At 37.4% G+C, this 13,526-nt stretch overlaps 1 protein-coding gene across 1 annotated transcript in view; it reads left to right on the top strand.

Moving 5' to 3' along the window:
* Nucleotides 1-13,526, top strand: part of mmp23bb (matrix metallopeptidase 23bb) — a 40,382-nt gene that overhangs the window by 20,055 nt on the left and 6,801 nt on the right. Inside the window, exons 6-8 of the mRNA XM_079825251.1 lie at nucleotides 9,928-10,092; nucleotides 12,098-12,208; nucleotides 12,412-12,538. Coding sequence (XP_079681377.1) covers nucleotides 9,928-10,092; nucleotides 12,098-12,208; nucleotides 12,412-12,538 — 403 coding nt within the window. The remainder of the gene's footprint in view (nucleotides 1-9,927; nucleotides 10,093-12,097; nucleotides 12,209-12,411; nucleotides 12,539-13,526) is intronic.

Genomic DNA, 13,526 nt, shown 5'->3' with positions numbered 1-13,526 from the left:
CACTGCTATCGGGATCCCCCTTAAGGGGCCCCTCTCAGAAGTCGCTGACAGCAGCCAGCCAACCACGCGATCTCTGCTGCGGCAAAATACAAAATCTTCGGATTTTAAGCGGAATTTTATGCTTCAGGAAGCCAGAAAAGAAAATAGAGAAAGGAAGAGGAGGATAAGAAAAAACAAGATAGTGGTATGTGATAAATTACACTGGATAAAATAGCTCTACTTGTCTCAGAGCCGGCCCTAGACCTTTGGGGGCCCTAAGCAAAATTTGGTTGGAGGCCCCTTTGACCGTTTTAAGTAAGGCCTAAAGAAAAGCAATGACTACCTTATAACTATACTGTACATATTATATCTACTATGTTTTTATTTTATTTTTTAGTCTATTAAATTATGTTTTAATTATTCTATGTATACTGTATGCTAATTTTCTTTTTTACGCTGCTGGTCCTGAGTACGTATTTCGTTCTTATGTGGCAACATGTACAGAATGACAATAAAAGACCTTGAGTTCTTGAGTTGAGTTCCATGTTTGATGTCTAACAGTAAAATTATGATACCACTGAGCTGAATGGCAGTGCAGTGCAATGAACACACTGCTGAACTTGCTGAATAAAAAGACTGATAAAGTGATTTTCACTGACAATCAAAGAAACATTTTTAATTGACACAAGAGTTTAAGAGGCACAAACAACAGCCTATATATAATTGAAATGAAATAGAGCAAATAGAGTAATATTTAATACATTTAAATAAACTATTATATAAAATAATAAATAGAACATTTAAATGTTTTAACTTTTCAAATAAACAAAATTAACAATATCTAAAACACCACAAACAAGATTAAAAGTAACAATAATAAGAATTAGGTAACATTTCAATAGAACTATTAAAATCCAAACTTGTGTATTTGTGTCTTCTTGGGTGACATGACTGTGTTGTGAACCAGGAAAAGAAGTGGTTGATGGAGCTGCAATAAAGAAAATAATTATACATAAAGTTAGACTTAATTTTTTAAAATGCAGAAGGTTATCATTTTACAGTACCTTTATACTCACCAACAGCTGGAGCTTTGCTTACTGGCAGCATATACTTTAATAGTGCCCCTGGAAAGGGGACATAAGGAGTAAATTAATGTTAGCCCTTTAGTGAAGAAGCCAAACTGGGGTTGTATTGTTCTGTTAAATGCTTTAACATCACAACAAATGGTATAATACTAAACTAATTTTTTGCAGCATGTTATTAGCATTTATTACATGGCTTGGTTGAATTCCAATGTAGAATGCGGGTCTGTTACGTCTTGATAACAGCCCGCTGTGAAGTAGCTATAACACACCGTTGAGCAGAGCGTTGCTATGGACGCGGAACGGACTATTTTCTTTAGCGGAAGCAACAATCGTTTTTAAATCAATAAACTCCTTTTTCAATCAATATTTTGTGTCAAATTATTTATTGATTTGGTAGGTATCCATGTAATAAGAGGGATAATCTATAGCGAGCTGCGAGGCGGTTTTTATTCGCCATAACAACCGCCTCGCTATACTGCGAGCGAGAGAGACTAACTTATATTTAGACTGTAGATTATCCATACATACATAGGTAACGGAAAATTAAGCCTACAGGTTTACGTACCTTTATCTTCTTGCTTCTTTTCTTCTTCCAGCCTCTTCTTTTGTCGTTTTTCATGGCCAGAAAGATATTTTCGTTTCTTGTTGTCAGACATCGTCGACGTCGGAGTCACTGACTGACGAGTGACATGATGTGACTGACATCACAGGGTCAGTCAGGGGTCAAGATTAGCGGGGAACTCGCCATAATAAAGAACTAAATAAATAACAACTGTGCTTATCATGATGCCTGATAAAGAGCACTGTAGGCCCATTTCTTTCTTTCTTTTTATTTATTTATTTTATGTTACTTTTGATGTATGATTTTTTTTCAGCAATGACTCTAGGGGGCCCTCTGCTGGCCATGGGGCCCTTTGCAATTGCAAGGTTCGCTTAGTGGCTGGGCCGGCTCTGACTTGTCTTGTACAAAAAAAGTGTAAGTTTGCAGCAGGTAGGCTAGCAAAAATATGTTTATGTTAGCTATCGTTACCTGCCTGACGGCAAATGCTGCTTGTAACGAACAGTTAGTGCAACTTTTTTTTCGAACAGACGGAATGACATGAGATTGCTATAGCTTTGTAATAGGTTTTGATGAAAGTGGCATAGCATGCTATACTAACTATTATTTATGCTATGCATAAATAACCTGGAATAGTTAATATAGCATGCTATATTAACAATTATTATAAACATTATTTAACCAGAAAGAGGCAGAGGAACATGATTTTTTTCATAGCTTATCTTAATGTGCTAGTGTCGGGATATATACGGTAGTGACAGTTTATGCAAATATGACATTATTTTTATGAGTTACCAATAGATCTTGAACAATTACTTTATTCTGTGGCAATTTTTACACTGTTACATTTTGAAGTACAGTATCAGGACAACCCACATGTTTGACTGGTACTGTTTACATGTTTTACTGGTACTGCCCACGTTTTACTGGTACTGTTTATTAACTATTTAACAAGGTATTATAGTCATCGGTTGCAACTTTATAATAACCATCCAGATAATGTTTATAGACAGTTTACAAAACAACTAGTAACCCTTAAGTATTCCCAAAGTGTTAGGAATATCTGGTCCGTCTATGTATGTAAAAGTAATGTTTATAGATGTTTAAAAAATGGTTACTTAAAGGTTTAAAAAAAAATTAATGATACAGTGGTGTTTTTTGCAAATGTTTTCAAATTTTATGCACAGTATATGCAACAACAGTATTTGCACTGTAAACCTTTTTATTAATATAAAGTGTAGGTGAACTTAAACTGTATGGCTATGCTGGTATGCTGTGTGTGTGTGTGTGTGTGTGTGTGTGTGTGTGTGTGTGTGTGTGTGTGTGTGTGTGTGTGTGTGTGTGTGTGTGTGTGTGTGTGTCAGTGTCCTATCTGTGTGGATGCGTCTCATGTCAGCTAATCAAGGGACACTGACACACACACACACACACACACACACACACACACACACACACACACACACACACACACACTCGACGCATAGATAGACTCGCGTCAGTTTCCTGCTCACATCGAGTTCTCTTTTGCTCTTGAACAAACAATAACACAGAGGATTGTGAGTATTCTCATATTCGAGTCTTAAATTAGTTAAATAACGTCTTAAATGAACTTAAAGAGTTGTGAGGAAATGAGATGCGCGGGACAGCGCGTGAGATCCACGGCTGTTCTTAAAGTGACAGGAGCACTGATGATGCCTGTCATTAATGTTCATCAAAGAACAACGGGAACAGAGAAAATTGTAGCTTTAATGATGATTCATCTATATTTCATTTATTATTTATGCAGTTAAGGAAGGTTTGATAACTATTACATTTCTGTATAACAGGGAAGGCCATGGGTAAATATAACATTTATTATTTTGGTGATTTAGGTAAAATGGTTTAAAAAAAACACAGCAGAACCACAGCGCATCTGATATGACTGGCATAACGCTGGCGAAGTTAGGGACCGTCTGCAAAGTTACATACAACATTGAAACGTGTATAACGTTACCAAACTTCACTAGCATTTAAAGAGAATGACAGTCATAAAACTGACTGTAAAGTGTTCATCTAGGTGTCAGGTATGATGCACACATTTTGATATTTAATAAAATAAACTGTCAAATCATATGGAAATATGGATATGCATTATTTCACTTGGATACTGTTTGGGCTCTAACACAAAATATGCTTGATTTAAATGCATCGTAGCTGAACACTGATGAGAATATTTATTGAGAATATATTTACAGAGATAATATTAGAGATTATATTTACGACAAATTATTATTATTTATGCGTTATGCGTTGCTATTGACGACGGCCATTAAGTAAAGAAATCCCACAGAATCTAGCTTAAAAAAGTGCTTAGAGCTGCTTTAGTTATTTGTTGTTTGTTTAATTTCAAATATAAAACTTGTTGAAATGTTTTAAGTGTGTGCATCTGTTCTTTTTGAACACTTTCATCTTGTTTGAACAAAACCGTGATAATATTGATAACCGTGATAATTTGGGTCACTATAATCGTGATGTTAAATTTCCATACCGTTTCATCCCTACTTTAGTGTGAATAAGTAAAAAAGAACTACAAACACCTTGAATTAAATACTGGCCTTCTGGACTTACAAAATTTTGAGCAGGAAAATATAACTTTTATTTATTTTATCCTATGATATTAAAATTAATCTAGATTTAAATTACATCATGGGTGTGGCTTGTGGTGATAGTGGCACCAGTTGCTGCGGTAAATGTGGCATATTCGAGCGATTCTAAAATATTCTCCTGTTTAAATGCATATTGCCTGCCGTGCACAGTTAAGCTGATGCCACCGGCGTGGCGGTGCCACCGGCTTGGGCCCGTCATCGCTGCTCGCAGCTTTAATTTTTTTTTGTTTTGTTACTTATTTTTTTATTTTGAATGTTCTTCAAATCTCCTTTTACAACAATTACTTGCACTCAGAAACAATATCCTTTACAGGGGATCATAACATTCACGCATCCTTACATGTATGATCAATTCCGCAGAAAAATATTTCCAAAAGTACAAGGAAAAGAAGAAATAAGAAATTATTAACAACATTTAAAATAAACAATTTGAACAAATCAAACATCAACTTAAAACAAAACATGGGTTGTATTCAAGTTCCCCTGGCAAATATAACCAGTTAATTCTAATGGTCCTCCATCACCATCATTAATGGTGCCCATCTTTCAATAAAAAGTTCCCTCTGTAATCTCAATGAATATGTCATTTTTTCCATAGTGTAAATATTTCTCAAAATTGTTAGCCATTCAGCTTGGTTTGGTGGCTCACTCTTAAGCCATTTTATTAGGGCCCAAGCCCTGAAAGGGCGCAGAGCCCTATTGTTCTTCCTCAGATTATTCTTTGTTTTTTTTTTTTTTTTTTTTTTTTTTTTTTCGACTTCTCGGGTACTTTTGGGGCACTTAACATGCTCGAAAACTCTTGAAACTTCGCACAGGCGTCGGAATGCGCGGCCATCAGAGCCGGGCTGAAGCTGGTACCCGGGCGTGGCAGGGGGGCTCGACAGCGCCCCCTAAAGTGGGGTCTGAAAACTTGGTCCATATATCAAACACACTTGCACGTACATGTACGAAACTTGGTACACATTTAGAACTCATCGGGCCAAACAACTTTCGTGCTCATAGTTATGTGTCAGCCCAACAGGAAGTGAGCTATTATGGGTTGTTCGGAAAACGCATGCTCTGGAATTTAATATACTCCTCCGAGGCCATTGTTTCGATCATTGCCAAACTCGGTCAGCATTACGTGAACATATTCAGGATGCTAAATTGCGAGCGGATTTTTGATATCTCGAAAAGTCTGGCCGTGGCGATGCAACGAATTTATGGCGAGAAAAGGGAAACAGGAAGTGTGTTATAACTTGTGCAAACATTGACTGGTTTGGATGAAACTTCAGCTGTGTGTTCGTTGTAAGAGGCCGATCACATGGATATGACTTTTGTGAGTCAAAGTTATAGCGCCACCAACTGGCAGCAGGAAGTGTGTCACTTTCAAAAATGCTTTGAATCACCATCTTATTTTCACCAGATTTATTTCAAACTTCATCAGTATAATGTGAAAACATGACAGATAGAGACGTATGAAATGGATTCCTGAAATTTCAAATACTGTTGCCATGGCAACGTGTCAAAGATTAATAATCTTTTGGCTGTTCTGAGGCTCTTAGCATGCTTGAAATTGCTTGAAACTGTTTGAAACTCAACACACACATCAGAGATGTCAGTCAGTACACATGGGCAAAGCCTCAGAAACGGGCGGGGATGAGGGGCTCTCTAGCGCCACCTTTTGACAAAAGTGAAGGGCTTCGTTTCATCTACAATCACCAAACTCAGTATATATATTGACCTCATCGAGCCGGACAACTTTCTAATTTACAGTCATTAGCTCCGACCAACAGGAAGTCAGATATTTTGGTTTGAAGGTAAATTTTTGGTTAAATCGGGGTCTGAGTTTTTACGTTCTCCTCGTAGGCGTTTTATTCAATCTCCACCAAACTCGGTCAACATGAAACAAAGATACTGAAGATGCTAAAATGTGAACGGATATTGGATATCTCAAACGGTGTTTCCATGGCAAGGGATTAAATAAGGACAAAAAAGGGGAACAGAAATTCTCTGTGTCTGCTGCTCTCCCCTCAATGAACACAAGATGGCAGCATTGTATTAGTTTTGAAGCAGGATAAAAAAAAAACTTGTTTCTCTCTCTCTCTCTCTCTCTCTCTCTTGTTTGTGATTTATGAGGACACAAATTTGTATAATGACATGGGTATTACACTGGTATTACAACGTGTATGTGTGTGTGTTTAAAAACATACTAAAACAATGTTTTATTAAAATGTAACCAAATAGCTTTAAAATAATCATACTATTTTTCAGATCAATATATTTATTTTATTTAATATATTTCTTCTGAATATTTATTCTCTGTCTGCCCTCCCCTCACTAAAAGGTAGCAGTGTTGTTCTGAGGCTCTTAGCATGCTTGAAATTGCTTGAAACTGCTTGAAACTCAACACACACATCAGAGATGTCAGTCAGTACACATGGACAAAGCCTCAGAAACGGGCGGGGATGAGGGGCTCTCTAGCGCCACCTTTTGACAAAAGTGGGGGGGTTAGTTTTATCTTCAGTCACCAAACTCGGTACATATATTGTTCTCTTCGAGCCGGACAACTTTCTAATTTACAGTCATTAGCTCCGACCAACAGGAAGTCAGATATTTTGGTTTGAAGGTGAATATTTATGTAATTCAGGGTCTGAGTTTTTACGTTCTCCTCGTAGGCGATTTATTCAATCTCCACCAAACTCGGTCAACATGAAACAAAGATACGGAAGATGCTTAAATGCGAACGAATATTGGATATCTCAAACGGTGTTGCCATGGCGAGGGATTAAATAAGGACAAAAAAAGGGGAACAGTAATTGTCTCATATCTTGTAAAATAATATTTTGATTTAAATTAAATTAAGATTGTATGTTTGGTAATTGAACTTAGATTAATTTAAAATGACTGTACTATTTTTCAGATGAATATATATATATTTTATAAATATTTCTTTGTATAATGTATTGTGCCCGTGTGTGCTGCCCTTCCCTCAATGAACACAAGATGGCAGCATTGTGTTAGTTTTGAAGCAGGATAAAAAAAAAACTTGTTTCTCTCTCTCTCTCTCTCTCTCTCTCTCTCTCTCTCTCTCTCTCTCTCTCTCTGTGTGTGTGTGTGTGTGTGTGTGTGTGTGTGTGTGTGTGTGTGTGTGTGTGTGGGCATGTTTTTGTGAAATATCAGGACACAAATGGACACCCAACACCCAACACCCAACCTTTTTTCAGTCATTTTATCATACGTTACGCTAGGGGTGTAACGGTACAGATTGCTCACGGTTCGGTTTGTATCACGGTTTAAGGTTCACCGTTTCGGTACGGTTCAGTATTTGTTATGTTCAGGGAAAAAAGGACTACTGTCAAATAAAAAAAAAGAAAATAATAAGAACAAATCATTTAAATACAAGCAGCAGCACAAATAAATACTATTGAGCAAAGATAATAATAAAATAAACTATGCTTTTCAGGTTTTTCAGGTACGTCTAACATTAGTTTTCAGGTACAGAAATTGATCAAATGTAAAATAACATTGCATATATGACTGTATAAATTAAAGATTAATCCTATTAAACTTACAAAAGTTATTCAATCAAGAGCAGTGAGTGATGCCCTTGTCTTTTGTTTGACATTAAACAGACAGCAGTAAAGGCTACTGCCCCTTTAAGACCTCGGATATGCGTCGTCTTTTCTGGACTGTATAAAGCTTACTTAAGCCATATACAGACTATGTCTGCTAGAATACTCATCAATATGTTGACATACTTTTTGCGTGAGTTTGTCCGTTCAAGAGCAAGACTTGAAAGAGAACTCAATATTTGCGCGCTGAGAGACGTGTGCGCGCTCTTGGATGAGTGCACGGAAAATTTTCTCACAGTGCGCGCGACTTCTCATTCGCGTCTTCTGGCACTAAACCAGATAGTTGCGTGTTCTGAGTTAACACAATCAGAACGTAAAAATACGGGATATTTTACGGGAAAATACTAAAACGGGAAGACAGCGGGAAAAGAGCTAAAATACGTGAGAAACCCGGAAAAAACGGGAGGGTTGACAGCTATGGTGTGTGTGTGTGTGTGTGTGTGCGATATGTAGGCTTAGGGGTAGTGTAGGGGGATAGAATGTACAGTTTGTACAGTATACAAACCATTAAGTCTATGGAATGCCATCTGCCTGTCTTTCCCCTTCCCCCTGTCTATCTGTGTGTGTGTGTGTGTGGGGGGGGGGTCTCTCTCTCACCCTGTGAGTTTGTGTGTGTGCCTTTCTCTCAGTCCTTCCCCTCCCCCTCACTCTCACTCTATCATTGTGTGTGTCTGTGTCTGTGTGTGTGTGTGTGTGTGTGTGTGTGTGTGTGTGTGTGTGTGTGTGTGTGTGTGTGTGTGTGTGTGTGTGTGTGTGTGTGTGTGTGTGTGTGTGTGTGTGTGTGTGTGTGTGACTTTCTCTCTTGATCATAATTTAACCCTTTCATATAGGCTATCACAAATAACTATCACTTGAAAAAAAACGTCATGTGATGTGTTTGCCAAGATCACGTATGATGCACATGTCTTTAAATTAATTATTTACTGATATAATATAAATGTATTCAAACATAAATTTCACATGATTTTATAAAAGTGGCTATTTATAATAAACTTCCATAAAATGTAGACACGCATCTTACTCTTACCTGACACTGATATTAAAATCATCTTTGCAGTTTCTGTGATTTGGCTCCATTTATACATTTTTTATTAAAAAAATTTTTATTGGACCACCCATATTGAAATTAAAGCATGTTTTATGGTGCATAAGATTGGTGCACAAACGGTAGCTAAGGTAGCTCAAAAACACATGAAGAGAAGTGTTAGAATAAAACAACATCAGCATTCGAATGGTATTCTGAACTCATTCCAATTTGACCTTTGACATAATCTGACATGAAATTCATATAAATTTAATTGATCTCATAGATGTGGCTGTTGTGGTTTGTGGTCATAGCAGCACCAACTGCTGCAGTTAATGTGGTGAATTCAGATGACTTTGACATAGTCCTTTTATGTTTTCCCATTTTAAATGCCTATTGCCTGCCGTGCACAGTTAAGCTGATGCCACCGGGGTGGCGGTGCCACCGGCTTGGGCCCGTCATCGCTGCTCGCAGCTTTAATTGTAATTGCTTTCTTTGCTGCTATCAGTAATATCTGTAGAGATGCCTTTTTTTAGTGAGTTCACTTTAGTGATGGGAGAAACTAAGCTTTACAAAACTGAATCAACTGAACCAGTTGCTTCGCAAAATGATTCACAGCTGGTCAAAATGTTGTAAATGCAATATAGTTAATATATTAAATGTAATCTACAAGTAAATACCATTCAATATGAAGGTTTTTGTAAAATTTGTGTTGTATTAATGAGTAGCAGTTGTTTTGTGTGTTAGTTAGTTAGAATCAATTAAGTATCATTTCCCTTTTTGTATTATACACGCATAAGTGTGAAAAAAGCTTTTTCGAAAGCGCCCATCACTAGTTCACTTTCAATTTTAAATGTTTAAACTAAAAAATCACATTCAAGAAACATAAAAGACTGAGGAGATATAGATTACTTAATAGTCAGTCATGTCCAAAATGGAGGAAATTGAAGAGAAACACATATGAACATACATTCTTCTTGTCCGTTCCTCTTTGATTTGATCACGTGTTGTCTCTGCACAGGTGTGTGGCTGAATGACCTGGTTCAGGTAGCTGCTCATGAAATCGGTCACGCTTTAGGCCTCTGGCATTCACAGGACCCTAATGCATTAATGCACCCCAATGCCACGTACACGGGTCAGCGGAACATCGCTCAAGATGATATCTGGGGCATCCAGCGCCTTTATGGTAAGCAAAATAGAGGTGCAATGAAATGGAAGTAGCGTCAGATCTTTCCTTTTGTGTTGTGACGTACATCAGAGTTGAATGGGTTAACATTAAACATTTTTGGGATAGGGACTTGTTTCTATGCATTGGTTGATTGGATGTGGAGGCAGATGAACATACAAAAAATACATAAAAATACTCATGAGATCACGTTGTTAGGGGATAGAAAATACAGTTTGTACAGTATAGAAATCATTATGTCAATGGAAAGTCCACATAAAACATGAAAATCAAACGTGTGTGTGTGCTTAATGTATTTGTAAACATTTAAAGGACCATTGAATATGAATTCAATTAATGTCCAATAAAGGTTTTTTTAAAGACTGATGTTTCGTGACCTAATCTAAAGTGAGAGTTATTTACTCCTAATAACCAATAAACAATTCCTTTATTATTTCCTTTATCATTTATATGATTAATAAGTTCTAAACAAAGCATAAAAAACATGATCTAACTTTAACAAAATTATTATTGTTTCATTAGCTCATATTTAACTACAGTGACAATGAATGAAGAACTCATTATTTGTATGTAGCATATTAATATAATAACAATGTAGAGACTATAATATATAACTATGAATAAATCAAAAATAAATCCCAGATTCTTGACATAAGTATGCAGTTTGGATGACGTAGGACCTAGACTCATTGCTATATGCTATAGGGCCAAATATAATCATTTCTGTTCATTTAACTGGAGAAAGTTATTATTCATCCAGTGTTTTATGTCTTCTAGACATTCAAATTTGATTGATTTAATGTATTTATCATCGCCATACTTTATTGGCAAATACATCTGGGAGTCATCAGCATGAAAATGATATGAAATACTATATTTCTTAAACGTAGAACCAAAATAACACAGGTCCCAAAATAGAACCTTGAGGGACAGGTAATAGAATCTATAGATGATGAAAGGAATTTCCCATTTTAATAGAAAAGGTTCTATTTTGGAGATAAAAGGCAAACCAAATTAGGGCAGTTTCAGATGTTTAATAAGGATAGTATGGTCAGTCATGTCAAATGATGCAAAACAGACACAATGGTTTATCTCTCATCCACCCGCAATTAATTGGAATGTTATTTTTATAATACTTGGCCCGCCCGGTCCGTGGATATAACCGCGAAACATGCATCACACACACACAAACCCACACTATAACAAACGTTCTATAGCAATGCAATACTATCACATGTAAAAACATTTTTACTCGCATTAGTGTGTTGCTTCATTCATTCATGTAATCTCATCCTGTCTGCAAATCCAGTCTCTTGTTTACAAACGAATCCGCGGTGAAATGAAGGAACAGACGCACAATGTCTTCCCCACTTGAGCTGGAACACAATCCGAAGGAAGCTTATGCAGCGACTGTGTTCTTCCACAACCAGGCACAGCGCAATATCTTGCTATCTTCGGCATGTTTATTGCTCGGTAGCGCGATCCGTTTAGCTCCACGAGTCGGTGGGCGGGGCTACAGAAACAGGCGTACATATTTATCTGTTGAGGCAGCGTTTCACCACACGCTGACGTCAAGGGTTGGCATATTCTGAGATCGAGCGTTTGCTGGGCCTGCTGTCAATAAAAGCTTTTCTTTGACTAACAAGCAAGTTTTCAGCTCCAAAACTTACAGGATATTCTTATATATTCTCATGTTATATATCTTACGATTAACTTTTATATATCAAAGGCTGAATGAAAAGTGGATTTCTCAATTAATTTTATTAAAAACAATCTTTTTTAATATTTTAGATAGAAATGGTAGCTTAGATTTTGGCTGAAAATGATTTGGATCTGTAGTATCTAAGCCAGGCTTTTTAAGAAGAGGCGGTACAATCGCATGCTCGAAGGAACACAACCACTATCAGACTGCAGTTTATAATATAGAGCATGCTTGGTCCAATAGAACATGTTCACATCTCTCCAGAGTTTTGGAGCTTACGCTTGTTTCTATCATCTGCTTCAGGATGCTTGGACAAGAAGCGTGTGTGTGATCCTTGGGCCCGCTTGGGTTTCTGTGAGAGGAGACGGAGCTTCATGAAGAAAAACTGCCCGCAGCGTTGCGACCTGTGCTACGGTGAGACACTCAAGCATCCTCCTCCAACATCTCCTGCAGCGCTAGCTTCCCATCCAAAGCCTTTCACTCGCACACAATATTCTTCTCTATGCACATGGGCAGACAGTCAGCTACTTTAGATAAACCATTATAAACTAGAAGGTATTGAATATTATGGACTAACACACTCGTACAGCTAACTCTTTAAAGTGCTTGCTCTTCAGAGCCTCTGGATGCAGTGTCTACCCCGACCCCTCCTCCTGAAAATGTGAAGATCAAAATTGTGCCTCGTGGAAAAGTTGTGGGCTTCCGCTGTGGGACAAAAAACACCAGAGTGCCTCCAAAAGTCAGGTAGAGTATCCTTAACAGGAGGGCCACTGTCCTGCAGAGTTTAGCTCAAGCCCTGATCAAACTCATCTACCTGCAATTTTCTTGAATAGCTTGTTCAGTTATTTGAGGAACCCTGCTATAAGCATACTGTATCATATTTGATACGCAAATTTCTAAGTCCTCTAAATTATTAAAGGGGTCCTTTTATGCTTTTTCAGTTTTTCAACTTTAGTTAGTGTCTAATGTTGCTGTTTGAGCATAGCAAATATATGCAAGGTTACAAAGCTCAAAGTCCACTCCAAAGGGAGATTTTTTTTTTAAACAGAATACCCTTTCCAAGAACTACAACAAATGACTAATTTGGACTATAACGCAATTTTTCCAGATCTTATGAAGTCATAATGTTCCTCATTTAAATGATCCCCGGCCACAAAATATTCAAATAAGGGACGAGGCACTAGACTCGAGCATTAGAGAAGACAGTGTTGTTAAAGAGATGCTGTTTTCAAAACCCATTAGTTTGACCTTCACCAGGCTGACAAACTTAGGGCCCTATTTTAACGATCTAGGCACATGGTCTGAAGCGCATGGCGCAGGTGCACTTAGGGCGTGTCCGAATACACTTTTGTTAGTTTAATGACAGAAAAATTTGGCGCATGGTCCAAAAGGGTTGTAACCAGTCTATTAATGAAGAGACCCATTCCTTTTAAAAGCCAGACGGATTCGCTATTAACATGGTGGAATATAGACACCCTCAACATGTGTGTATTATCACGATTGGTCAAATAATTAACCAATTACATTCTTCATTACTGCAAATAGGTCATTCTGATACATGCAATGACTATACACTCACCTAAAGGATTATTAGGAACACCATACTAAAACTGTGTTTGACCCCCTTTCGCCTTCAGAACTGCCTTAATTCTACATGGCATTGATTCAACAAGATGCTGAAAGCATTCTTTAGAAATGTTGGCCCATATTGATAGGATAGCATCTTGCAGTT

Source organism: Gobio gobio (genome assembly GCF_949357685.1).
Source record: "Gobio gobio genome assembly, chromosome: 9".
NCBI lineage: Eukaryota > Metazoa > Chordata > Actinopteri > Cypriniformes > Gobionidae > Gobio > Gobio gobio.
The sequence above is the reverse complement of the archived record's forward strand: the minus strand, read 5'-3'. Positions and strand labels throughout refer to the sequence as shown.